The sequence below is a fragment of the Epinephelus fuscoguttatus genome, linkage group LG6 (genome assembly GCF_011397635.1).
Source record: "Epinephelus fuscoguttatus linkage group LG6, E.fuscoguttatus.final_Chr_v1".
NCBI classification, from domain to species: Eukaryota; Metazoa; Chordata; class Actinopteri; order Perciformes; family Serranidae; genus Epinephelus; species Epinephelus fuscoguttatus.
Window position 1 is genome coordinate 15727886 of NC_064757.1, and position 24619 is coordinate 15752504.

General features: G+C 42.8%; 1 protein-coding gene across 3 annotated transcripts in view; it reads left to right on the forward strand.

The window, feature by feature from the left end:
- Positions 1-24619, forward strand: part of LOC125890446 (E3 ubiquitin-protein ligase DTX1-like) — a 52680-nt gene that overhangs the window by 22339 nt on the left and 5722 nt on the right. For 2 of the 3 annotated variants that reach the window (XM_049579086.1, XM_049579088.1), the window contains exons 3-8: positions 7430-8177; positions 16633-16694; positions 16852-17013; positions 20102-20163; positions 20355-20513; positions 22904-23065. In XM_049579086.1, the coding sequence (XP_049435043.1) occupies positions 7430-8177; positions 16633-16694; positions 16852-17013; positions 20102-20163; positions 20355-20513; positions 22904-23065 (1355 nt within the window). The remainder of the gene's footprint in view (positions 1-7429; positions 8178-16632; positions 16695-16851; positions 17014-20101; positions 20164-20354; positions 20514-22903; positions 23066-24619) is intronic. The other variant, XM_049579087.1, reaches the window with a different exon arrangement.

Here is a 24619-nt window from a genome sequence, read left to right on the forward strand (position 1 = left end):
CATCGAAGCTAGATAAATGTCTTTCAAACTCAGTGACCAGAGTTTCCTACAGTTTGTGACACAGGCTGTTGCTAAAAACTCTAAAAGTCTCCAAGCCTAAATACCCCCAATGACATCATCAGGGTATGACATAATACAACTATGTTCATAGGCTAAATAGTACACTCTGGGATGAGTAAACTGAACTTGAGGTGTAAAATCAATTACTTAATTTTATAATTTAAGCAGCAATGCTAAATATTCTCTGGTTCAAGCTACGGAAATGTGGGATGGTCATCGTAAACAATGCCAATGATTGGAAGTTGTGTGCAAATGTTGCTCTAAAAATATGACACAAATTGGCCAGATAGAGGAGCTGTATTTAAGGCCCAATAACTCAGTTTTCTTTAACACCATACCCCTCACATCCCAAGTCCCAAATTCAACCAACAAGTGCAGCTCAATGTGGTCTATGAAATACCTACAAGAACCATTAAGGTCTCATCAGGAAAGTGAAACCATTTAGAATTTTTTGAAAAACACATTTTTGACATCTCCTCTTAAACCCCAGGTCCAATTTGTACCAAAATTTCTGTGGATCATCGCTGGACCAACTTTATCAAATGTTATCAATACTTATTGATACCTCATTGTAGTTTGAACATATTTACCACTGAACTTCAGAGGGGAGATGGCTCAGCATATAAATAGACCAAACCCCACAATCGTTCGGCCAGTCATTACAAAACTTGCAGGATATGTCCACATAAGTACCTTAAACATACCATGAAAAATGCGAAAATGGGTGAAGCATAACACAAATCAGACTATAAATCAGGAGTTGTTTGTCTATCATTTTGAAACTTGCAGGATATGTTGAATAATAATGTTGAACCACGTGTGCAAAATTACTTTGAAATCGCTTAATAGAGGGCGCCACCAGATAAAAACAATTGCATTGGCCTTTTGCAAAATCTGGCCATAAATCAATCACCATTTCTACAAACATCACGAAACTCTAACTAAGCCATTGAACCATGTCCCAAAATGTTTCTGCAACAGACCAATAGGAAGTGACAGTGTTGCCAAAGAAGAGCATGGCCCAGCACTGATTATGACATAAATGAATGAGCATCTGTCCCATTGCATCAAACCTGTTGGTTATTCTTAATGCAGGTATCATAAACTGTCAGAGGTCTTGATGCTACCCAGCTTTCAAGTTTTAAAGGTCTGTGCTGGCTTGAACCCCAGAATCGCCGCTTGCAGCTATATTGTTAAGTGGACCAGTTTCAGGGTTTTGGACTGTTGGACTTTTAAAGATGTCACCTTGGACTCTGCACACTTACGTAATGTGTTTTTCACTATTTTTGGACACTCACATTCAGTATTTAATTGATCAAATGTAAACAATGATGGAGAGTTTTGTTGCAGCCCTAGCACACAGTCATTTTCTGTACTCCTCAAATATTTTTTCTCTGCTCTGTATGTGGCGTCTCTTTTCTGTCAGAGGTCTGCCTGTTCTCCAGCAGAGACCACAGATTAACTAGCTTTAAATACCTCTCAGACAACACTGAGCCTTATGATGCTGGACCTGTTACTGGCCTCTCTCCTTCTGTAGTTAAAAGGAAAAATGCAGCACTATGTTTTAATAGGATCAACGCAGCCCCGGGGAAATTGATGAGGCTTGGCAATTATAAGGATATATTATAGAGCTTGATCCAGGCGCTTCTCGTCCGCCTTTTCTCCCACAGCAGCAAGGCAAGGGAGAGCATTAAGCGCAAGGTGATGTGGGCCTTAATTCAATGACACAAATTTCTGCTCTCTGTCCAAGTGTTGAGCGTCGTGTGAGAGCAGGATGAGGTCCAGTGAGTGACAGAGTGGAAAATGTGAAGAATGGCTCAGCGAGACAGTGTTGGTGAGGAGCCAGGAGAGACGGTGGAGAGCGAGGGGAAAGCTGGCGTCAGCAGCAGATGAGATGAGTGAGTGGAGTAGGAGTTGACTCTGATGGCACTGTGCTCAGGGAAAGGAATAGTAGGAACGTTCACATACAGAACCCCCCCCCATCCTCCTCTCACTACTCCCAGCCCTAGGGACGGCTTCCATGACAACAAAACCTTTCCTTAGTGTTTCTGTGACAACAATAGCCTGAATCTAATGCTTTTTACCAGCAGCTGTTCAGGTGCTACCTGTGGTAATCAGGTGCACGTCGCTGGCTTTTTCCATTAAGGGTGTTTCCATCACGCTTTCCTGTGTGACCACAGAAGTGAGAGGAACACACACATCAAAAACGTCTGACAGATTTCGATGGGATTTACTGTTCAGTCACTGTGTGGAGTGAAGCAGGTTTACTCCCTGATAAGTTTTAACTGAAGAGAAGTGAATCTGGTCCCTCAATGTGAAAATTTTGCTCCTATTTTCATATCACTTATTTAATTATTTAAATGCAGCGCACAAGAGTAGATAGTAATAACCATATAAATGTTGAAAAGCATTATTTTTGACTCACTAAAGGAGTCTGCAGCTCTGCTTTGAAGTTAAATTACATCTTCAGGCCACACTGTATATCTTTAGAAGTACAATATGTGCATTAATTACGTTGGTTAACAGTTGTGATAAAAGCATCAGCCAAAATGAAATACAGAGCATCAGTTTGCCAATCTGCTCCCTTTTCCTCCAGCAGGCCTCTGAGGGCAGTCAAGGATGTTGCAATTTAATGTTGCATGTCCTTCCAGTTAAAAGAGTGATTCAGATAGGCCTCCCTTCACTTCCAGAGGAAAACAAACCAATCAAGGATGGAGACTTGCACAGCCTCATATGGCGAACAGACTGCAGGAAATTTTACCCCCAGCTAAGATGTGAGAGGGCAGCCAAGCTCACCCTGAACCCACCTGGCCCTGTGTGACGGCAGGGTTAGAGTCCCACTGCGAGGCCTGATGTGACTATACATCACACAGCTACAGCTCACTCGAGGGGAAACATACTGGCACTGGGCAAAGACAGCTGGAGGACATCGTGTGAGAAAGGACAAGGGAAGTGAGAGGAGGGCAGGAAAGATGGCTGCCAAAGGCACACAGGGTCAGACAGGAAGTGGCCACTCTCGCTTAGCTTCCTGGTAGGAAGAGCGTAAGAGGTCACAGGGAGAACATCAACAACTCAGGCCCGGCTTTTTGGCAGAGTTAGGTATATATACCGCAGTAAATTACAGCGGAATGGGAGGCAGTGTGCAGAGTTTCAGGCTGTATGTTTTGACTAAAACTTCCCACTTGAGGCCCCAGGACTCCTGTGTTGTTGTGCCCTCTGCTCTTTCCTCTCCAGACCCCTGATCAGCAACCTGTGCAGTCCCTGCTGTAGAATGCAAATATTTAAGGAATTATTCTGGGTTGTTTGAATTTGTGTCTTTTTTTGGGCATCACTTCACCTGGTAATGATAATGCTGTACTTATGATGTATTTAGATGTGGGAATGCAGCAAAATCTCTAAAAGGAGGTCAAACAGGGCAAGAAACAAGCGTTCAGACAATCAGACAGGTTTTAAAGAAACACCCAGATTAGCCAAACTAATTTAAGAGGAGAAAACAAAGGTGTAAAGTAATATTAATACCAAAACTGTACGTTGTAAACATCCAACAGATTTGGGTGGTGAACTTTAAAGGCATAGTCTGACATTTTGGAAAAGTGCTCGGAGTCAGAAACAATTAGCTTGTCTTAGCACAAAGACCAAATAGCAACCTACAGGGTTACTGTACCAAACACTTTCGGTATGGCACCTTTGAAACCAAATATAACCCTTCAGACATGGTGGCTATACCCTGGCGTTTCCATCGCAAACAGTACTCTTAAATGTGGTTAGGGTTGTTGTGCTCCTTCCAGGACTCAATCTATTTCCTCATTACTAGTGACACAGAGGGAAGTGGGCACCTCATTTATCGTCCACAGAACGGGGTTGCATGCTGACATTTTCAGAACAAGATAAAACAGGCTGCAGTAGGGATATTTAAAATTGCAGGTTTGTGCATTTAGTTCCAGCTTTCGCTTTTTTTTTTCTCAGAGTGTGGATTAGGATATATGCAGTTCACATAATCCGGTTGAAATTAATATATATAAGCACCTGAAGATCCACTGATTGCTAAGTGTAAGTCATATAAAAACAAGTAATCAAAGTTGTCACATTGAAATTTAAGGTGTACTAATGGATTCATATCATGTCAACTCACGCATTGAGTAACATTACAAGTTAACATTCCACCTTAAAAGTTGCCAGCAGTCGGCCCAGTGAATGAAGTTATTTTTTTCCTCAGAATACAGCTGCTGCAAGAGGCAGCAAAACACCCTTTCATTTTATAGTTACAGTTTACCAATAAAACTCTCCACAGTATGAACAGTGGTTACATGAGCCTCAAAACCAGCCTCAACTCAGCCCTGAGCAGAGTGACCGTCCGCTATTGACCAATAAATGGACTGCAGTGTTCACAGCTCCACCTTTTAGTACCAGATCTGTGTGCTAGGTACCCCAACAGAGGAGTGACCAATGGTACTGAACGGTTCTGTTGGTACCATCCACAAGTTGCTACCACAGCAACAATGATGATTATGTAACATATCTATGGCCAAAATGCCAAACTAAATGGATTCTACAGAACAGGTGACATCATGGTGGCTATGTTTCATACATTTCATGAGAAAGCCTGAAGACAAGCAGAAACAGCTAGCTTGGCTCTAAAAACTCACTTATTAACATGTTTTAGCTCATTTGTTGAATTGATACACAAACATTAATGTAAAAAAGACACTGTGCGGGTTTAACAAGAGAGATATAACTTTTCAAAAATGTCAAACTATCCCTTCGATTTGCTTGTAGTATTTCAGTGTTGATTTTAGATAATCTGGCTAAACTGAAGGCTTGTTTACAACTGGCTGAGTGTCCAACTTTATTCAGGCAGTGTCGTTCTGTTCATAGATCTCAGCAATTGTTTCAGTGACTTCAAATATATATCTGATAGAAATGATGGCCCAAACTACTGAAATAAGTTACAAATTGTATTAAACTGGAATTATCCAAGATACCAAGATACATAACACTGGTCCGTGACAGGCCCAATCTTTAGCCTGATTGTTAGAGGAGTGTTTGAGGATTCTGGAAATACTTTCAGAACAGCAGTAAGTGTTGTCGAACAACCTTCTAGGTTTTTCAAAAATCAGCGGGTATTTATTTTTTGGAAAAGTGTGTGCTTAACTCTGCAACTCAAATATAATAGTAATACATGAGACTCAGAGACTGGGTGTAGGTCTATGAATGCTGAGCAAAGCTCTGGCCTTGCTTCACATTAAGAAATCTTCACTGCCAAACACCCATCCCTCAGAGTCCACTGAACTGTTTATAGAAAATCTTTCAGCTGAGCACATTTGATGCATCAGACTCCATCTGAGCTCTCGTGAACAATTACTACTACTAATAGGCTTTTAAAGGGAGATACTGTTTATCTCTCTTCACCAAAGTTGAGATGTTTAAATTGATGCCTGGGCGTGACACACCTGCACATGTTTATACATTTATGAAGCTTCAGTTAAACTTACCACTTAGCAAGACTGTGTAGAACTGTGTCACTATTGATCGTGGCCAGAAACACACAGCCATGCTGAAAGTGTCGGACCTAATGCATCCCTCAGGAGCCGCAGTGATGAAGTGTTCAGACGTGTGGCTTGCCATCCAACGCTACGCTAAAAGTGCAGAGAATATTACTGACTTCCGAGAAATCGATGAGTGTTTTATTGTGAAATCCATTAAGGAAAATCATTGTTATTTTCATTATCATCCTTAGAGAGAATACATGAAATCAAGCAAGCAAGCTGTGAGTAGGCACGGACGCAACTGGCAGAAAAAGTTGTGCATGGCTGACTGAGTGAAGACGTGAGAGACACAGGCAGCTGGCTCACTGAGCAGTCATCTGTGAGCGTGTGTGTGTGTGTGTGTGTGTGTGTGTGTGTGTGTGTGATTGTCAGCAGCTCCAAATGAAATTAGCCATCAAGCCGAGTCCTTTAGCAGCAGTCTGCAGCAGAGACTCAAGGTCAGACTTGCTGATTCTGCTGATGCATTTTATTCTCCGGAGCCAACACCGGGCTGCCGGATGAGGGGTTACCGCTGCCCACCAACCCCTCTACTCATTCCCACATCCATTCATCCTGTGCACACGCTCCCTTCCCTCCATTATCACCCTGGTCCTCCCTGGCAGGGGAGTGTGCATTTACCCGTTAAATTAGGTGGGGGGGAAGGAAGGGGTGACGGTCTCTGACGGAGTGCCTGGATACCCTTGCCTACGTGCAGCAGGGAGATGGATAGGCTAAGGTGTCCTGATTTCCCATGTGACTACAGTAATTGTGTTATAATGGAGGTGGGAGCTGAGTGGCCATCAGCAAAGGGACAGAGGTACAAAGCTACCGGCTTTGCGTCCCCCTCCTTCCTGTCGCCGTACAGAACAGTAGACTGCAGACTGAGACAGCAGGGGATTGTGGGTATGATGTCTGAAAGGCCATGCTCACAGTTTTAATACAGTAAGAGTTTCTTGACAGGAGGAATTTCACTTGTGTGTGCACCCCAGCTTGTTACAAGTTATGTTTGTATCTTGAGCCTCTGACTTAATGCTACAGTTTACAACCACTTTTTCCCTTGGGCACATAGCGAAGTGTTACACCTGATCTCCATCAGTTGGTCAAGTTGCTGTCTCAACACTTGCTAGCTCTTTTGATGAGCTTGAAACTGAAGCAGCATTAAAACTACATCTTGCCTCAGGCTAATGTCACCAGAGATTAATCCACCAATGCTTTAAATTTACAATATTAGAAATCAGAAATTAGAGTCATCTAATTTAATATCAGTGGATAAATCAGTTAACAAATAAATGGGGACTCCACTGATTTTACATATTAAGTTCAGTTTACTATCTTAGCTTTTTACAGAAATACAAACTGTAGGTGTGAAGTTTAAAAGATTCAGGCGGGGGAGGGGGAGTGTGATGAAAGATGTTTTCCAGTTGCATTAAGATTTAGGAATTTTTTTGGAGCTTGACCCACATTAGAGACTAAAAGTCCATTTCCTTTTTAATCTGTTTCTTGCTTGTCGCCTAACTTTATGTAAGTGACATACTAAATTGCCGGAGTAAACTTTTAATGACACTTTTAATTAATATTCAGGCAGCTTTCAAAATGAGAACCGCTTTCTGTGGACAAACTAGTTAATTGACCTGAATCTGTAATGCCAGCAGAATTGTCAAAGATGCAGAACGCAGACAATCTGCACTTTAAAAATGCAATGACGTTAATTCTTCTGCTCATGTATCATTAGGAATATTTTTACTCCCTTCAGTGTCCTGCTCATAGACATGCATAGTAACCGACTATAGCAACTGTTTTTTTGTAATTGTCCTCATGTTCTCTCCTCTGTCCTTTGCTTTCAGGCACCATGAGACCAGTGCAGAGGAACTTCTACGAGCCGTCGTCTGCTCCAGGGAAAGGCGTGGTATGGGAATGGGAGAACGACAACGGCTCATGGACGCCGTATGACATGGAGATCTGCGTGACCATCCAGAACGCCTATGAGAAACAGCACCCCTGGCTCGACCTGACCTCTCTAGGCTTCTGCTACCTCATCGACTTTAACAGCATGTGTCAGACCAACAGGCAGAGCCAGCGCAAGAGACGCCTGCGGAGACGCATGGACCTGGCCTACCCGCTAATCATGGGCTCCATCCCCAAGTCGCAGTCGTGGCCTGTGGGAGCCAGCTCTGGCCAGCCCTGCTCCTGCCAGCAGTGCATCCTAGTCAACAGCACGAGAGCCGCCTCTAATGCTATTCTGGCCTCCCAGCGGCGGAAGCTCTACGGAGGGACAGCGGGCAATGCGGGCGCCACAGGAACCCTCGCTGTAGTGCGGCAGAGCAACACCTTTGCTGGAACCTCCCTCTGGTCTCCGACATCCGCCTCCTCCGGCCCTAACAACAATAACATAAGTATGGGAGGTGGGCAAGCCAAAGCTGAACAGGTGCAGTTGCCACTGTCCTCTGCCAACTTCCCCTGTTCCCCCGTGATGCCATCTCTTTCATCCGCCCATGGCCACCACGCTCTCACCATCAACGGACAGAACAACCTGAACCGGCCGGGCACCCAGCGTATTTCCATGGGCACTGCCAGAGGAGCCATCCCACCAGGGTAATGATGTTTGCAAACACAATCATTTATCCCCCCTCATTTTCTAATTTGGATTTTCTGGAGTCTGCAGCAGCCTGTTACTTGTTATAGTATGAGGATAATGCTCGGATTCGGTTGAATTTACAGTTCAGCCGAGGCAATGGGAGGATATAAAAAGCAAAGAGACAATCTCCATTTCTGCTTGTCTGCTTCACAAAGCTTCAGCCTGCATGTGTGTGGTGTATTGTACTTTGTCATTTTCAGTCTTTATTTCTCTCTCTGCTGATTTACGACTGCTCTCTTTAACGTGCTGATCAATGGATCTGCAGAAAAAAGCCTCGAGTCCAGCTGATTTTACTGAGGAAGAACCCTTCTCTTTCATATGTGTGCCTGCCATGGTTACTGCTCCATAATGAGCTTATGTTGGCCCCAATAGGCGTGAAATACTGCAGCTTCTCTGGATCATTCTGTTGCCTCTGCTTTGAACTAATTTGTTACTATCACTCTACGCTGTGGTTGTTGTGTCATGGGATGTGGAAAAATATGACAGTGTATGTGGAATATCTGTGTGTGTGTGTGTGTGTGTGTGTGTGTGTGTGTGTGAGAGACCATGTCTTTGTTTCGTGGTGTGGGTGTGTGTATGCACGGTCAGGCATGTGAAGCGGGCTCTGGTGTAGCTGTGGAAACCTATTTGCCATGGAGGCAGAGCTCCACTGGGGAAGAATGAATAATGGATCAAGGAAAAATGGGAGCTTCAGCTGAGCGCTCTGACCTCAGAGCAATTCAGCGAAAGGAGCTGAGGAAAAGATGTGTGTCTAGCGTTGTAACCGATACTTCAGTCCCCTATCCTGCTTTCTTTTACTAAAATAAACCCTCTCCTGATCTAATTTGATTCCATTTTGTTCTCGCCGCTCATGGGGGGAGACACACTTACTGCATGTTTGAATAATACCGTCCTTCACCCAGGCACACATGCTTTCACTTTCTGTGGCCTAATTCTGTGTCACTGAAAGGAAACGTATAGGCTCATCATAGCAGGCTATGACCTTGTTTTATACCGCAAGCAGGTGGAGAATGATGTGTCTCTGTGCAGAGGTGTATATGATACAGAAAGCCAGCATGGAGTGACCCATTCAGGGACGTTTTGTCGGTACTTTTAAGAATTCAGTGAAAGCTCAGGTGAGCGTGGAGTTGTGGATGAAATGTGACTTTTTCACCTCGCAGCACAAACGGGTTTTGCAGAGACAGAAAGAGCGAGAGTGTGAGAGAGGAAGAGACAGGGGGTGAGGTAGAGTGTGTCGGTTCCCAGGCGAGTGGCTCGACATACAGGATGAGTGTGGTTAACATACACACAGCAGGACATGAGCGCTCACACATACAAACACACACACACTAACTGAAATGTGAACTCGCTCGCGCATTCCCACAAGCGTGCTTCAGACAGATAACAGAGGAACCCACACAGAATGTAAAACATCAGATCTGTTTTTCACACACCCACACCCCAATAGAGCTGGTGCTGGGTGCGAGGAAGGTTTATGTTGCTGCCTTAGGTACACAAACAACCATACTTAAGTCTATTTGTGCTACATTCATGTATTGATACTTTTGATTTTGAAAAAAAAAAAAAAAGATTGATTTCATTTGTGAATAAGCCAACAACGTTTTTATGACCTTTGTACCTTTGTATAATTCAAATATTGATCTTTCTGGTATCTGAAGAAGCCACTGGTTGTGGGCTATAAATGGTGGTGGTGGTGGTGGTGGTGGGGTGTTGCTTCATGCATCTGTCTTGTGTGCACAAATATTAGAAGTGGCACCATCTGCTGGATTGTGTAAACACATCAGTTTATCTTATTACTGCGTTGACACAACCCACTATATCACTATCTGCCTTTACATGTTACCTGCTATAAACTGAAGACCTGTTGTGAAACAAGGTCATGTATGGTAACGACAGATGTCAGCTGCTATGGATTTTTTGAATTATTGAGCTCACACTCTGTTGCATGTGCCCGACACAGGAAGGCCATGTCACGTATTTACTCTTGTCTTTACTGTAAATCTAGGGTTTCCACTTAAGATTATTTTCATTAGAGAAGTAGCAAGTTCACACATTTTAAAAGCGAAAGGATGATGATTACATGAAGACATGAGAATTATGTTTGTGTGAAAGATATTATGAGGTGAAATGAACGCAGAAAGAATGTCACAAGATCTCTGGGGATTTTTCTCATGTCTTTTTTTGTCAGCCAAACCACTTCCTCTGTGCACTCTCTTTATGCACATTAGCACATTTAGCTGAGTTAAGACATGCGCTGCATTGTCCTCAGACAAAAGGAATAAAGTGTGTGTGTTGGCATGTGCATGCTGCCGTCGGCTGTGTTTACAAGCTCCGCTCTGCTTGTGTTAAGACTACTCGTCTTGAGTGGTGGCTGGAGGGCTGTGTGTGGAGTGCAGAGATCATTATCCCTCAGTGGGTTGCTGTACCGCTCTGCTTCGGCGCTCACCACAGGATAAAAATTAATATTGAAATTAATGAATAAATCATGAGCGCTCATCTGGACCAAACTGATGCAATTTGGATATTCTCGGTGTCATTACTGCTTATTCTCAGGGCATTTCAGGTGCAGTGTAAAGTGCATTACCCATGTTGTAACCCTCCCTTAGCATATCAGGGGAGAGGGCTTGCCTCTGTCTCCTACTGCTCACATCAATATGCAATTAAGCACTCCTGGAGTTCTCTCTCCAACCCCCCTCTCACTGTCTTTATGGTGCATAATAAACAGATGAGGAGATATTAGTCCTCCGTCAGCACTTTCCTAACTGGGCCTAATGTGGTCTCTCTATTTGGGGAATCACATCGCTCTCAGTCTGATTAAGTCCTCGAGGCAGGCAGGAGATTCTCCCAGGAAAGGACGGATGATACAGAGCAGGAGACAGAGGAGGGACGGCGACCCTTGCGCCCTGACCTGACAGGGGCCATAATTAATGTGGTGATAATGGGCTAGGTATGTAGGGGCTGGATTTATCACTTAATTGCATCAGTTTGAGGTCAGATATTACAGCATTAGACGTAAAAAATACTACCGCAGGAGATGGAAATTCCTCAGCAGCACACGACTGTCCTCTATCAAAGGTATGAGTGTAGCCAGGCGCGATTGACAGAAGGGAGCGAAGGAGTGAACGCGGGTCAGGAGGAAGAGAAAAATTAGAGCTGGCAGGGCGAAAGAAATGCAGAGGTGACGAGGTTCAGTCTGGTTCGCAGATCGCGCCCTGTCAAAACTTGAGCACTGGAAACAACAATGTTGTGGTGGAAAGGCCAAAGGTCTGCTCTTGTTTACACTGACGATGAGGTATAATTGCATGTAAGATGTGAGCACGAGCCAACGCAGGACCATTGGATACTCTCTGCATTGACTTTCTTGGCATGGAAATATAAGATCAGTAATGATACTGGATTTCGATGCACTCCCGGTGGTGATGATGGTGTTTTTAGACAAATGTGATGTGAGAGAGAGAGAGGGAGAGGGAGAGGAATAAGGAGCAAGAGGGAGGAGCTAGAGCCAGAGTTAAACCCTTAAAATCATCCAGCATTAGAGATTGTTAGCAGAGTATGAGGAGGTGGCATATGTCTTAAACCACAGTGCACTAGACACAGCGGGGACAGACAGGGTCAGTGCCTCAGAGGTGCACATTTCTTTAAAAAAAGAAGTCAAGAAAAGAGGTTAGCAGCACGCAGAATGAGATGAAGGGTGGCAGCTGCACCCGGGCCACAGGTTGACTGGCTGGTTTAGGGCGTAGTCTTGCATAGGAACAATTTCTGCAGTGCACAGAGACGTAATCACACGTTTTACAGACATGATGAAGTGCAGCGCAATAGGAAACTGCTTGCAAGATGTGGATCTATCTGTCTCAGTAAAAATAAGCCATGAACACAGTTAAGATAAGTGCATTAGCTTGTTTCTTTCCATCCAGCAGATAACAATCATCAGAAGCTGCTGCTGGTTGTTTTTTTGGCGCCTGTGCAATCACACGGCAGGCAGCTGTTTCACCAACATATGCATATTTATTACGCAATGCACTCTGTGGCTGATGATTGAGATATTTGCTGGAATTGGAAAGCAATAAAGATGAAAAGCATTCCTACTTAATGTTATGTTATGGATCCTTGACAGCTCCTCTGAAGGCTTACTGTGTGTGGACGGCATACAATGTGAGAGGGTTTTAAGGGCTCTCATGGTGTGTGCTGTCTCATTTCTCCTCCTAATGAAAATTATTTGTTTGATCACAGCGCTCTCACTGAACAAGCTAAATTATACATGCACTCATAAAGGGAGGCGTCTTGTTCATGGTGTGTTTTGATTTGATTTAGACTTAAGTGCATTTTAAATGAAGGAGGAACTCTCCCACTGGGCAGCACCCAATTTTGGTTTATTAAGTATCAAATTCTGCCAGTTTAGCCAAACCTGTTCTACTTTTCATATTTCTGTTTGATAAGGTAATGCCACTTTAAACATTTTCCTCAGCAGTGAAAACAAACAGAAAAGCTGATACTGGTGCTACAACTCAGCGATGGGCAGCTGAGTGCCTCGACATATCGACTGGTTGGGTTTTGTTACAAGCAGCAACTGCAGCTGTCAATTCTTCTGCTGCGGTTGAAGGTGCGAAATCACTCCCTGTAGTCTTTGCTTTAAACTAGATCCTGCACCTAAAATCAAACCTTTCTCGGTTTCACACCCCTGAATTTGACATTCTGAAATAAGGTGTTCATCGCACATCAGAGTCTTTTAATTTATTTTGACTCACATCTGTCGAGCATGCTACAGTAGTCATCTGATCCCGGCCTCTGCTTCTCTGGTGTGAGACACAGTGTATCTGAGTCCCTACCAGAGATGCGATAGGACACATCAGGCTCAGCCAGGCCTCGCGTCCTTTTTCGTTATTGCACTCAGCTTATTGAAGGGCTTCCCCTGGCACAGGAACAGAGGCTCTCGCTAATATCAAAGCAGTCTCTTTGATGCGGATTTGTGAAACGCCTGAGAGCTGCAGGGCCAGAGTCACTTCATGGTGAAAGAGCAGAGATTTAGAAGTGTATGTACAGTCTGCGTGTGTGTGTGTGTGTGTGTGTGTGTGTGTGTGTGTGCGCGCGTGAGGTTGATAAACTGAGATAACCAACAAGTGGCTCAGTGAGCAGCGCCCTATTTACACCTGTTCATTTCATGTAACTTTCATGTAGAGCTGGACAGAATGTATCTAAGACATAGACTGGATAATGGACTGGCTTTGACATCACCCATCAGTTTGTGGACTCCTGTTTTGAAGCCATAAGTTTGGCATTTTGGCCATCGCCATCTTGGATTGTTGGAACCAGAGGTGACTCATGGTATGTGGAGGAGAGGGTGGAGCTGTGGAGGAGTGAGGGTGGTTGAGCGACTTGAAGTAGCTGAGGTGAGGCCTCGCAGACAGCCTGTCACTCAAAGTGGCAGTGCTTTTAATTATGCACAACTTAAAGCCGCGTTAAAATTTAAACGGGTGAGTTATTTAAAAATTAACCCCACGTACAGCTGTCATGAAGGGCGAATTAGCTATCAAGACCAAAAAAACATTTTTTGTGCCAGGCTGTAAATGTGTATTTTTGCTGTAAAGCTGAGCATTTTAACATGGGGGTCTATGAGGACTGACTTGCTTTTGGAGCCAGCCTCAAGTGGCCATTTGAGGAACTGCAGTTTTTTTGGACTCCAGCATTGGCTTCATTTTTTAGCCCCGGTGGTCTAAGAACATCTTCTCAAAACCAGACTCAGTCTACAGGAGTTTGGGACAGATTTATTCCCAAGACTCCAGACAATAAGAGGAGAAATTGGTCTGGTAATATTCAAGCAGGCTCATCGGGGCTGCCCAGATAATTTCAAACACGTTTGACATTTAGAATTAAAAATCTGAATGATTACAGCTATGAGTACATCAGTATGGAACAGCTGATGGTGTTGCCAAGCAACAATAAATATTCTAGCCTTTGAGGCTAACATTGGCTAAATCTCACATTGAGCTCTTGCTGAAGAATGAACAACTTGTGTTGACCGCGTCTCCCCAACCATGTCCTCATCCGGACTTGTTTAGCCTTCTGCTTTTTTTTCTGTAAAGCATTACAGCAGGTTGTTGCACCATGTCAGCCTCTATAATTTTTACATCTGCTTCCCCATGAAATCAGGGGAGGTGGTGCATTCATGCTCCCTCTGGCATCATTTTAATAATATCCTGTGGTGTGTGATGCACCACTGTTTTCAAATTTTGTAGTCAGTTTGACAGTAGAGAGAACATCTGTCAAGTTTCTCCTTATGTGCAGGATTTTAAAACTCCTGTAGTCTGAGCTTGGCATAAGCATTTTAGTCCATTATGAATTTCACCCCCAGTGGTGCTGTGGAGCATTTTTACAGTTTGTCCCTGTTTTGTTTGTTTCTTTTGCATACTTATAAGGATACACATAACTTTATGCAAGCACGAGCCAGCTGCAGACTGCACATTACTGCCAGAAAATAATGAAAATATATGGTGGGATGACAACAGATTGATCCGAGTAGATCAACAAAATGATTAATCCGCATTCTGCTCAAAATGTAATGTTACTGTCAAATAACTAAGGTTTGAGCATGCAACTAGCTAGCTAACACTAAGTCCATGATGAGATTTGTTTCTACAGATTTTGAATTAAAGATATTAATTTAGTTAAGTTATGCTAATACAGCTAATTTAGACTCCTATAGGAAAAATATCTAGCTCTTATGCTGCTAAAACTTCCACTATGTTCACCAGGTAGTCGCTAACTTTATCTGTTAAACAGCAACAGCTATCCAAACCCAAGACACAATCATTGGTGGAAACAGAGACTGCACTAATTTATAGAAAGATTTAAAAGATGCTATAATAATATAAGAAATTCTGCACCTAATAGCTTCTGGATGTTCAAGATACAAGAAGTGACCCGGTGTAAATGTGGCCCTTCTATCCTGAAGCTAAGATTTGACTTGATGTTCTGGAGCTGACTCACATCCAACTCGCATCTCATGGCATTTTTCTTGTTGCGTCTTTGCTTCAGTCAAATGTGATTCAAAACAAGATATCAATTGCAATTGCAGTTTTAATGAACCCAACATTTCCATCCTATGATTTAACTTCGTATGTTGCTGTTAGTTGACTTGTCATGTCATGACACTAAAGTATACTTTTAACCTGAGGAAAGAAAACTTGTTCCTGACTTCTGCTGCTCTGTGGCCCTTGCTGTGGGACGCTGGTTGAACCGAGGCTCCAGCCTTTTGAAAAGAGACTCACTGACTTGTGTGCTCATATTAATGCCTCAAGTGCTTTTGTCCGCTCTGCTCCACAGATCTGGAAGAGTGCGCAAGTCAACTGTCTTTGTCGTCTGTGTTTGCCGTGAACTCCAGCCTCTCCAAATGTCATCCTGAATCAGGCTCTGCTGCAGTGCTTTGTACATGAGTCAAGCTGTCTCATCCCATCGCAGTTGTCTCTGTCTCTGTGGTGAAGCACATGTGACATTTTAACTTGAGTGTTTTTTGTGGCATGCAGAGCAGAACGAGCTGCTGTTCTCACTTTCCTCAGTGGTGGCATCACAAGCAGTGGCGCGCGATCAGGACAATTTAGCGGCTATTTTAGAGGTCATAGGGCCATTTAAAGGAATATTCCACCTTTGTGTAACAATTACTCACCCCATGTTACCTTGAATACACGAAGAGAACTTTCTCACAAGCGTGCACATTTACATTTCTCTGCTTGTGCGTTCCATTGAAATCCCGCCTCCCAGTTCGTTCATTGGCCAACAGTTCTGCTGTCACTCCTCCACCCCAAGCCTGACTTCCTGGCCAGTGAACAAGCTTGGAGACAGAATTTTAATGGAATGCATAAGCTGAGTTTAAATGCACACGCTTGCCCAAGCGCACTACTCATCCATGCTTGATACTGTTTATGCAGAAGTGTTTTATATAGTAAGGTCTTAGCAAAAAAGCATGTGTTTTGGTACTGAGCATACAACTGATGTGAGAGTTTGTAAATGCATGTTATGACATGGTTTTGCTGTTGTTAAACACAGCCACCATTTTAACCAATTCATCAAGAATTATTTCTGTTTTTGGATTCTTTGTTTAAATGCGATAAAAACAAAGTTGTCCTTATGAATTCAAGGTAACACAGAGTGAGTAATTTTGAGGATGAAATATTCCTTTAAAGAATGTGAAAAATATATTTTTTGTTCTTTAAAAAAGAATGGATTGGCACAACATAAATCACCCCTAGCGAGAGAGAGGAGATGATTAGTGTTTTCCTTTTTGATGTCTCCCAATGGCCACTAGAGGTGGTAGTATGACTCTGAATGAGTGTATAATGTGGGCTAGTCACTTTCTGTGGCCATGAGGTGCTTTAAAAACACCAGTCCAGAAAGTCATTTTTTTATTTCCTTTTGTAGGGTTCCTGCTCTCCCAGTAAAGAACCTGACTGGATCTGGACCAGTGCACCCAGCACTAGCAGGTTAGTCAATATTCATTATAGACCATCTGCTTAGAAAACAACAAAGAAGAGTGTCTTTTTGTGTTCAAACACTTGATCTTGAAAGACGCTCACAATCAGTGCTTTTTTCACTCTTCTGTGTGTGTGTATGTGTGTGTGTGCTGTCCATATGCATCAGGTATGACAGGTATCCTGATGTGCGCTGCAGGTCTGCCGGTTTGCCTGACTCGGGCCCCCAAGCCCATACTGCATCCACCACCCATCAACAAGAGCGACATGAAGCCTGTGCCAGGGATCAACGGCATGCGCCGCAAAACCAAGAAAAAGCACCTGAGGAGAGGTAAGATGGAGGGAATCAGTGAGATGAGAGGAGGAAACAATATGAAAACAAAGAGGTGGAAATGCTACCATTGTATTTTATAGTGGGTTAGCAAATGCATTTGAAATGCAATGATAAGAGGAATAGACCAACCATTGTTTCCAGATCAGCTCTCTGTAAGTCTGATATTTAGCATGTAAACTAAACCAAAGCTGTTTTTTATTGTGATCAAGGCTCCATAATTGTTCTGTAAATGTCTCCCATTTAAGCTCCGTGAGGCTGTTTAAATCAATCTAACCTCACCCAGGGTCACTGATGATTCGTTAGGAAAGCATTCCTGTACCTTTCAAAATGCTCCCATAAAATGTAATGATGATTGCTAGTTCAAATTTATGAGCAAATGCGGTGAAAGTGTTACTGTAACTCTTTTATAGGTGTCACACTCCATGCAGATTGACAGAAGCCGTCGTAAGGAAAGTAATTAACAAGGGACTGTTCTACTGAGCTGGTTTGAGAGAGGATCTGGTGTTTAGTTGGGCGGCTTTGTGCTTGAATAACTGCTGGTCGATGGAAGCCGTGGAAACCGCCGGCCTCCCAAGAGAGTCTTTGTCCTAATTGATCAGTGAGGCTGCTGGGTTTTCATCTCTACAATGTAGTTGTCCTCTTCAACCCTTCAGAGCAGACAATGCAGCAGCACTTTATTTTATGGGTCCTCATAGTTTACTATAATTTACTACGAAGGAACTGATATGTGATTGTAAATTTATAGGAACGTTCCAGCAGAGGATTATGTCTCCAATTTAATGATAAATAAATAATGACTAAATATTTAGCAGACTTTAAATGGAGCAGTCAATTAATGAAAACTCGTCTGAAAATCATTTCTGACTAACTCAAGACTCTGCAGTCATGCTAGCAGCTCTGTGAGGCTTTAAGGGCCCTGACAGAGCCGACGGTCCGCTGTCAGTCAGTGCTGGGCTGTCGATGAACTTCTGTTGCCCTACTCTTTGTGGTGTGTCCTGCACCATTGGCACTAGTCAGCCTTTGTGGGCTGTTTCTAGATTGATTCAGGATGTCGATGTCAGACTTGGCGAAGACTGTGAGTGAAATCACTCTGATTGGCAGTGGAACCATGCATGTATAAAGAGACCTGGTTACAGCGTTGGAGGCGGGACCCCATTAATTCATTCACTACAGTTAACTCTCAAATATGGTTATCAAATACTTGTGACAAACATAATGGAGGCAGGATATCTTACAGTTTAGCAATAACCTTTATTGTCAAAAATGACATCAGTACACTGAAACAGTAAATTTCACTGGGAGTTTAATATTACTTCAAGCATCTTTAACCCCTTTTACACTGCCTGTTCAAGGCCGGATTATTGTGCTGTTATAACGGCGTGCTGTATATAAGATACGATCATGGAATGGGGGGCAGCGTTGTCTTGCCTTTAGACCACCATGGGAGGTAGAAAAGGTGCAGAACGGTGTCTGTATAAACAGGACAGTCAGCAGGACAGGATCATGGGTGGCATGGGTGTGACATTTTGACAATGTGTCATGCGTGCAACCCACCGCAGGAGATTTAAAAAAGCAGCTAATAGCAGTTAGTGGCTAACTCAAAGAAGAACAGTGGCCGTAAAGGTCCGCAAATTCAGAAAACAATGAGATTTGTGAGCTTTTTTTCCCCCCAAGCAGAGGGTGACATCAGCCTCCATATAACAAAGATGGTAAATGATTGTCATTACCATGTTAATGCCATTGTTAGTGTTTGTAAAGCGCTGCCGACACGTATGTCATATGTCACATTAGAGGCTGACGCTGTTGTGTTTCATGTCATGTCCATCTCTCCTCTTTTTATTCTGTGATGCCAGCAAGCTGTCTATAACTCCATAAAGAAGCAGCATGAGGCGACTGTCATTTTGTTTCTGTGTAAAAATGCAAAGAAAAAAAAAAGGCATGAAGAAGGGACTTTGTAGCGGCTCTATGTCTGTTTAAAAGAGCTTCTTTTCTACATTATGTCCTATATATAAATAAATAAATAAATCTTTTCATCATGGTGTATATGGGACAACATAAACACCATTACCAATATAACTGTGATAGGCCAATATCAGCCGACAGATGTATTGGTCAGGCTCTAATGAATAGTGCCAAATTACGTAGCTCTTTACAAGAAACTCACTAGAAACTATTAGGAAATTGATATTTTATAATGTGTTACCAGTGACACTGTAGATTGACAAAGGAGGCAGCAGCCAAATGTGCAACCTGTGTGTGCTGCCTGCAGACAGAGTGTGAACTCAGAGATACTGGACAGCTGTAAGGAAAATGGAAATGTATTTTTTCTTGTGCAGAGAGATTTGGACTTATTCTGCTCTGCTGTCTGTACAGAAAAAGGTCAGACAGGCTTTTGATCCGGCTAATGAAGCCATCACATAGCAATAGCGTAAAATGCGTAATTGAGTCTCTTCTGTCTTTCTCCTCCTTTTTTCTTGTTTTCTCTCCTCCCTCTCTTCACAGCTCTCTGCCTCCTCTGTCTTCCTTATCCTTTATACCTTAACATTTTTTTTTTTTTTTTTTTTTTGTTCAGTCAATCTCTCTCCACCGCACTCCCTCCCTCTGTTCGCTGCCTTTCCCTCAAATGAACAAACAAAGGCTCCGGGGGAAAAGAGGTTGCCTGTAAGCGTATTAGGGGTGTAAGCTGTGGGTGTGCTCTCAGCCATGCTAGCCTGGTTGCACATGGGGATTATCAGAGAGAGTGGGGATGGCTGGGTTGTTGTGTGCCAGTTTGAAGGTGACCTCCTCTTCAACATCCCAGACATGTATACTACATTCACATGCATACTCACACTCTTATCAGAAAAAAAAAAGTGGGGCTGCAGTCACGCTCAGGCCAGAGCTGCCACTGAAACTGATGAAAGTTTGTCATCCATCAAGATCTAGCTGTTATTCTCTTGTGTTCAAATGACAAGCAAATGCCATCCAGTGGCCCATCTTTCCCTTTTTCATATTTACTTGTGTGATACATGGGTGTAAGTAAGTGGCAGGATTGGCTTTTCTTGAATGGTCATCTCATTTTTTTTATGCTTTATTCTATGACAAGGCAAAAACCCAGAGGACGTGGTGCGAAGATACACAGAGAAGATTAAAGTGGTGCCAGATGAGGTAAGAAAAAGACACAAAATACACACACACACACACACACACACACACACACACACACAGATGACTTAAAAGTTTTGTCCCCACCGAGAGATGCACTCTGTGACCGTTTGATGTCCTAACCGAGTGTGAAAGTCTCATAAATACACAGTCATGTAGAATAGCAGCTGAAGTATTTTGGTTGGCTATTCCAGGACTGTACCATCTGCATGGAGAGGCTGGTCATGTCGTCAGGCTATGAAGGCGTCCTGCAGCACAAAGGCATCAAGCCAGAGCTGGTGGGCAAACTTGGCAAGTGTGGGCACATGTACCATCTGCTGTGCCTGGTGGCCATGTACAACAATGGCAATAAGGTGGGTAAAAGCTTGTGAGCCAGACGATGTTATGATGTCACTCTAGGCTCAAATTATAAACTCGCGATGTCTTACCGGATTGCATGGCACTGGCATTTGATCGGCCTTCAGTATTGTTGTACACAGATGGGGATCTTACACAGTCTTACCAGATCAGTCATGCCGGTCTTGACAGCACAAGAATTTTATAAATTTTACTCATTTCATTTCAGTTTACTTGCATGGAATACAAAGCAGCATGGCTCTAAAGCAGGAGAGCCAAATGCAAGCAGATTTAATGAGCAGCTATACCAAAAGTTGGTCTAATGATATCAAATGAGTCTATCAATTACTTTTAAAAAGCCAGATCACACAAACAGCACAATATTGTCTCACTTACCTCTGGTGGTGTGTAGCCATGTAGGCAGTTTTGGTTTTATTTGTCCTGGTTTTGAAATAACCCCCTTTGAGATTTCTGCTTTCACCACCTGTTGTGGCAGTCACAACACTGACAGACATATTCCCTCAATAACATCCTGTCAACAGTTTTCTTTGATAATTAAATAATTAAAATTATTTTAGCTCCAGTCTGCAATCCAGCATGTACCATCCGCACTTGCATGAGAGAAGATAGCTCTCCAAACCAGCAGACAGTGGTCGTCTGTAATCATCATTCCAAAAGGGAAACCTGAAGACCCTCATGACACTAGTTAGCCAGTTAGCACATTATCAACACAATCCACTGTTGAAAGAACAGAGCATATTTATCATGTGCCAGTGAGCAATAACACAAACCATCAGGAAACGTTTCTATTTATGACCTTAGTGGCTGAAGAAAAATCATCATACTTTTGTTTCGGTCTCACTTCCTCTTGACTTAAGCTGTTTGTTCACTTTCCTCACTTCCGCTTCTCTTCTGGTGCACTGAGCTGAACTGCCAATCAGAGTGATTTGATTCACCGACAGGTCCTGCTGTCTCTAATGATGATTCAACATGCTAAATTGGCTGAAAAAATTGACCAACCAGCCATTGGTTGAAAAACATTGACTGATGGCCGACTGATAGCTTGTTGTTTCAGGGCCTTTAAGCTGCTAAATTTTCCACTTGGTTCTCTAGCCAATTGCTAACTTTGTCTTTCTGCTGTTTGGTGCTGGGCGGTTAACATACAGTGTGTTTATTTAAATTTGTTTTACTTAAACAGCTGCCTGTGGCTTGGCATGAGGTTGATGAGACGAGTGAGAGTGAACCAGAACATTACATTTGTAGTATAAAACCAAAACAATGAGCTGAAATGCTCTGTAGATCTGAGGGGAACTGCAGAGTTGGGTGGTCATTTCTTTGTGGGTTCATCATCATAGAGGAGACCTTTCACATTACAAGCTGTCATTTGATCATCATTGCAATGAATATATTGGTAAGAGCAGCTTTAAAGGTCCAGTGTTGAGGATTTAGGGGGAAATATTGGCAGAAATTGAATATAATATAATAACTATGTTTTCATTAGTTTATAATCACCTGAAACTAAGACTTGTGTTTTTGTTACCTTAGAATGAGCTGTTTCTGTCTACATTCGGAGCAAGTTTTCATCCATGGAGTCTGTCATGTTGTTTCTACAGTAGCCCAGAACAGATAAATCAAACACTGACTCTCGATGGGGCCATTCACCTTCTCACATCAGCTACCGTAGCTCTCCTACACACTTGGCACATGGAAGAAGTTTCACTTTTGCAACCTTACTGCTTGATGCAACTTTATCCTACACACTTGATCTGTAATGGGCAAAGCACTGGAAGATTTGCATTTGCCATAGCTGCGAACCTCACCGCTGGATGCCACTAAATCCTGCACACTGGACCTTTAAATACGAGTTTGCTCTCTGAAGGAATACTTCATCCCCCAAATCATCATTTGTACATTGATTACTTACCCCATGTTACATTATACTGCATGAGTTGAGTGAGAGTTTGTAAATGGATGCTTTGATGATAATTTTGTTGCTAACACAGACCTCTTGTGCTCCAATTTATCAAGGTTTTTTTTTCCTTAGTTTTTAAATTCTTCTTTCATCGAAGGCATGCGTGAAATATGAAGTTTATTCCCCAAATTCAGCGTAACGCGGGTTGAGTAATCAATATACAAATGATCATTTGGAGGGTGGAGTATTCCTTTAAGCACCACAGCCTGTATGTTATTCATGTCCATTATTTTAGAATGAAGGCAGAAATCTCAGAAACAGATATGTCAGTATGCAAATAAAACTAAAACTTTATGCATGTGTAGATACCACGACAGATGACATTAAAAATTATTTGTAATTTGGGTGAAAGCAATCTGACACACAGCAAAAAATGCCAATGTCATCTTATTGTATTATTAATGCCATACCATTATATTCTTTTTTTTAAAACAGGATGGCAGTCTTCAGTGTCCAACATGCAAAACCATCTATGGAGAGAAAACAGGCACCCAGCCTCCTGGGAAGATGGAGTACCACGTCATTCCCCACTGCCTGCCTGGCTACCCAGACTCCAAGACCATCCGCATCGTCTACGACATTCCTGCCGGGATCCAGGTCAGAACCGTGTCACCTCACTAAATCCGCCATGCTGCCTTTGTGCCCTGATCCACTGTCTCTTCTCTCTCTCTCTCTGTGCCCTTTCTACTACTGCAGCTTATCCGCTTTAGTTTGACGGACGGTTATCAGTGCAGGAAGGTGAGGTGTTGTGGCTGTGTAAGTCACTGGGGAAACAGCATTCTTAGAGATCACACAGTGGTTCTGGGCAGACATAGATTCCACCATCTACTAATTTGCAGGTTTTTTTTAAATAATTAATTAATCATTTAGTATATATCAAATAAACAAGTAGATTTTTTAAATAACAACCAAATGAAGGTCATTTTGAATTTCCATCACATCGCAGTGGAGAGGAGTGTGTGTTTTCGTTTGTGTTGGTGAGATGAAAAGGTTTCATATTTCATCCTGACTGCTGAGAGGAGCTTTAATAGAGTCAATAAACTGACTTTTTTCCACCAGAGGAACAGGCTTTAGTGTCCCAGTGGACAGAGAATAGTGGGGATGACCTGACCACTCAGGTCAGCACAGAAGCACTATCACCAGGGAACATCTCTGCAGGTGTCCTGCCTCTTTTTCTCCTTTCGCTCCTCAGTCCACACTCTAAAGAACAGTTTTAGTTGAGTTTAGAAAGGTAATATACAGCTCTGTAAAAGGCTTAAGTGGCAATCTTGGGGATTCCAGCCCTGGTTGATTTGGTGACACCAGTAGTTTGTGGTGGTAACAGCAAATGCAGTTTAATGATACCGTGATCTGATTTTACACCGCACACGACATGCATCTGGGGACAGCAGGGAATAGTGAAATTGGCTGGTTACCTTACTCAGTTCGAAGGTTTGAGGTTTGCAGCCTCTCGCATGCAGCTCTCAATCTAACAGCTCACTGTGGCTGCTTCTTTGGTTGATGCTCAACCGCAGTAAGTGCTAAGTTCACTGAAAAACACTGTACATTTCCTGTGACTCTTTCATGATCAAAGTCAACTCATGTTTTGCCACTAAAATGCTTTTAATGTGAAGCTGCAGCAGGAGGAAATGTTTGCATTAGCAGCAACTTTACACAACATGTTTTCATCAACATCGCCACAGTTTACAATACTACAAATCAAAAAAATATTGCAATACTTTCATCAGTGGGCCATAGGCTCAGTCACCATTGTGATACATTGTTCATAGTGACTAATGACCTTTGTTTAAATGCAAATCTTTGAGATCACCACCTGAATTGACAAAAGCAAAACAACATTAGTTACAATCACTAAATCACTGTACCTTCAGTATCTTTTCGGTACCTGCTTTGCATTTAGATGTTGTTGTTGGTCTGCCTCATTGTGCTCCATGTTTTTTCCACTTAAAAAAGGCAGGAAGGCAGTCATTGTAAAAAATGTGACATTTTAATTTGCCCAATTAGTGTGCCTATTAAAGGCAGAAAACCACACAAAAGACTTGGAATAACAGCTACTTGTTTGCAACACAATTTAAACCTCACCAGCAATACAGAGCATGATGTGACTAATTTGTCACGACAACTGTATATGATTCCTTCATTAATAGGGGT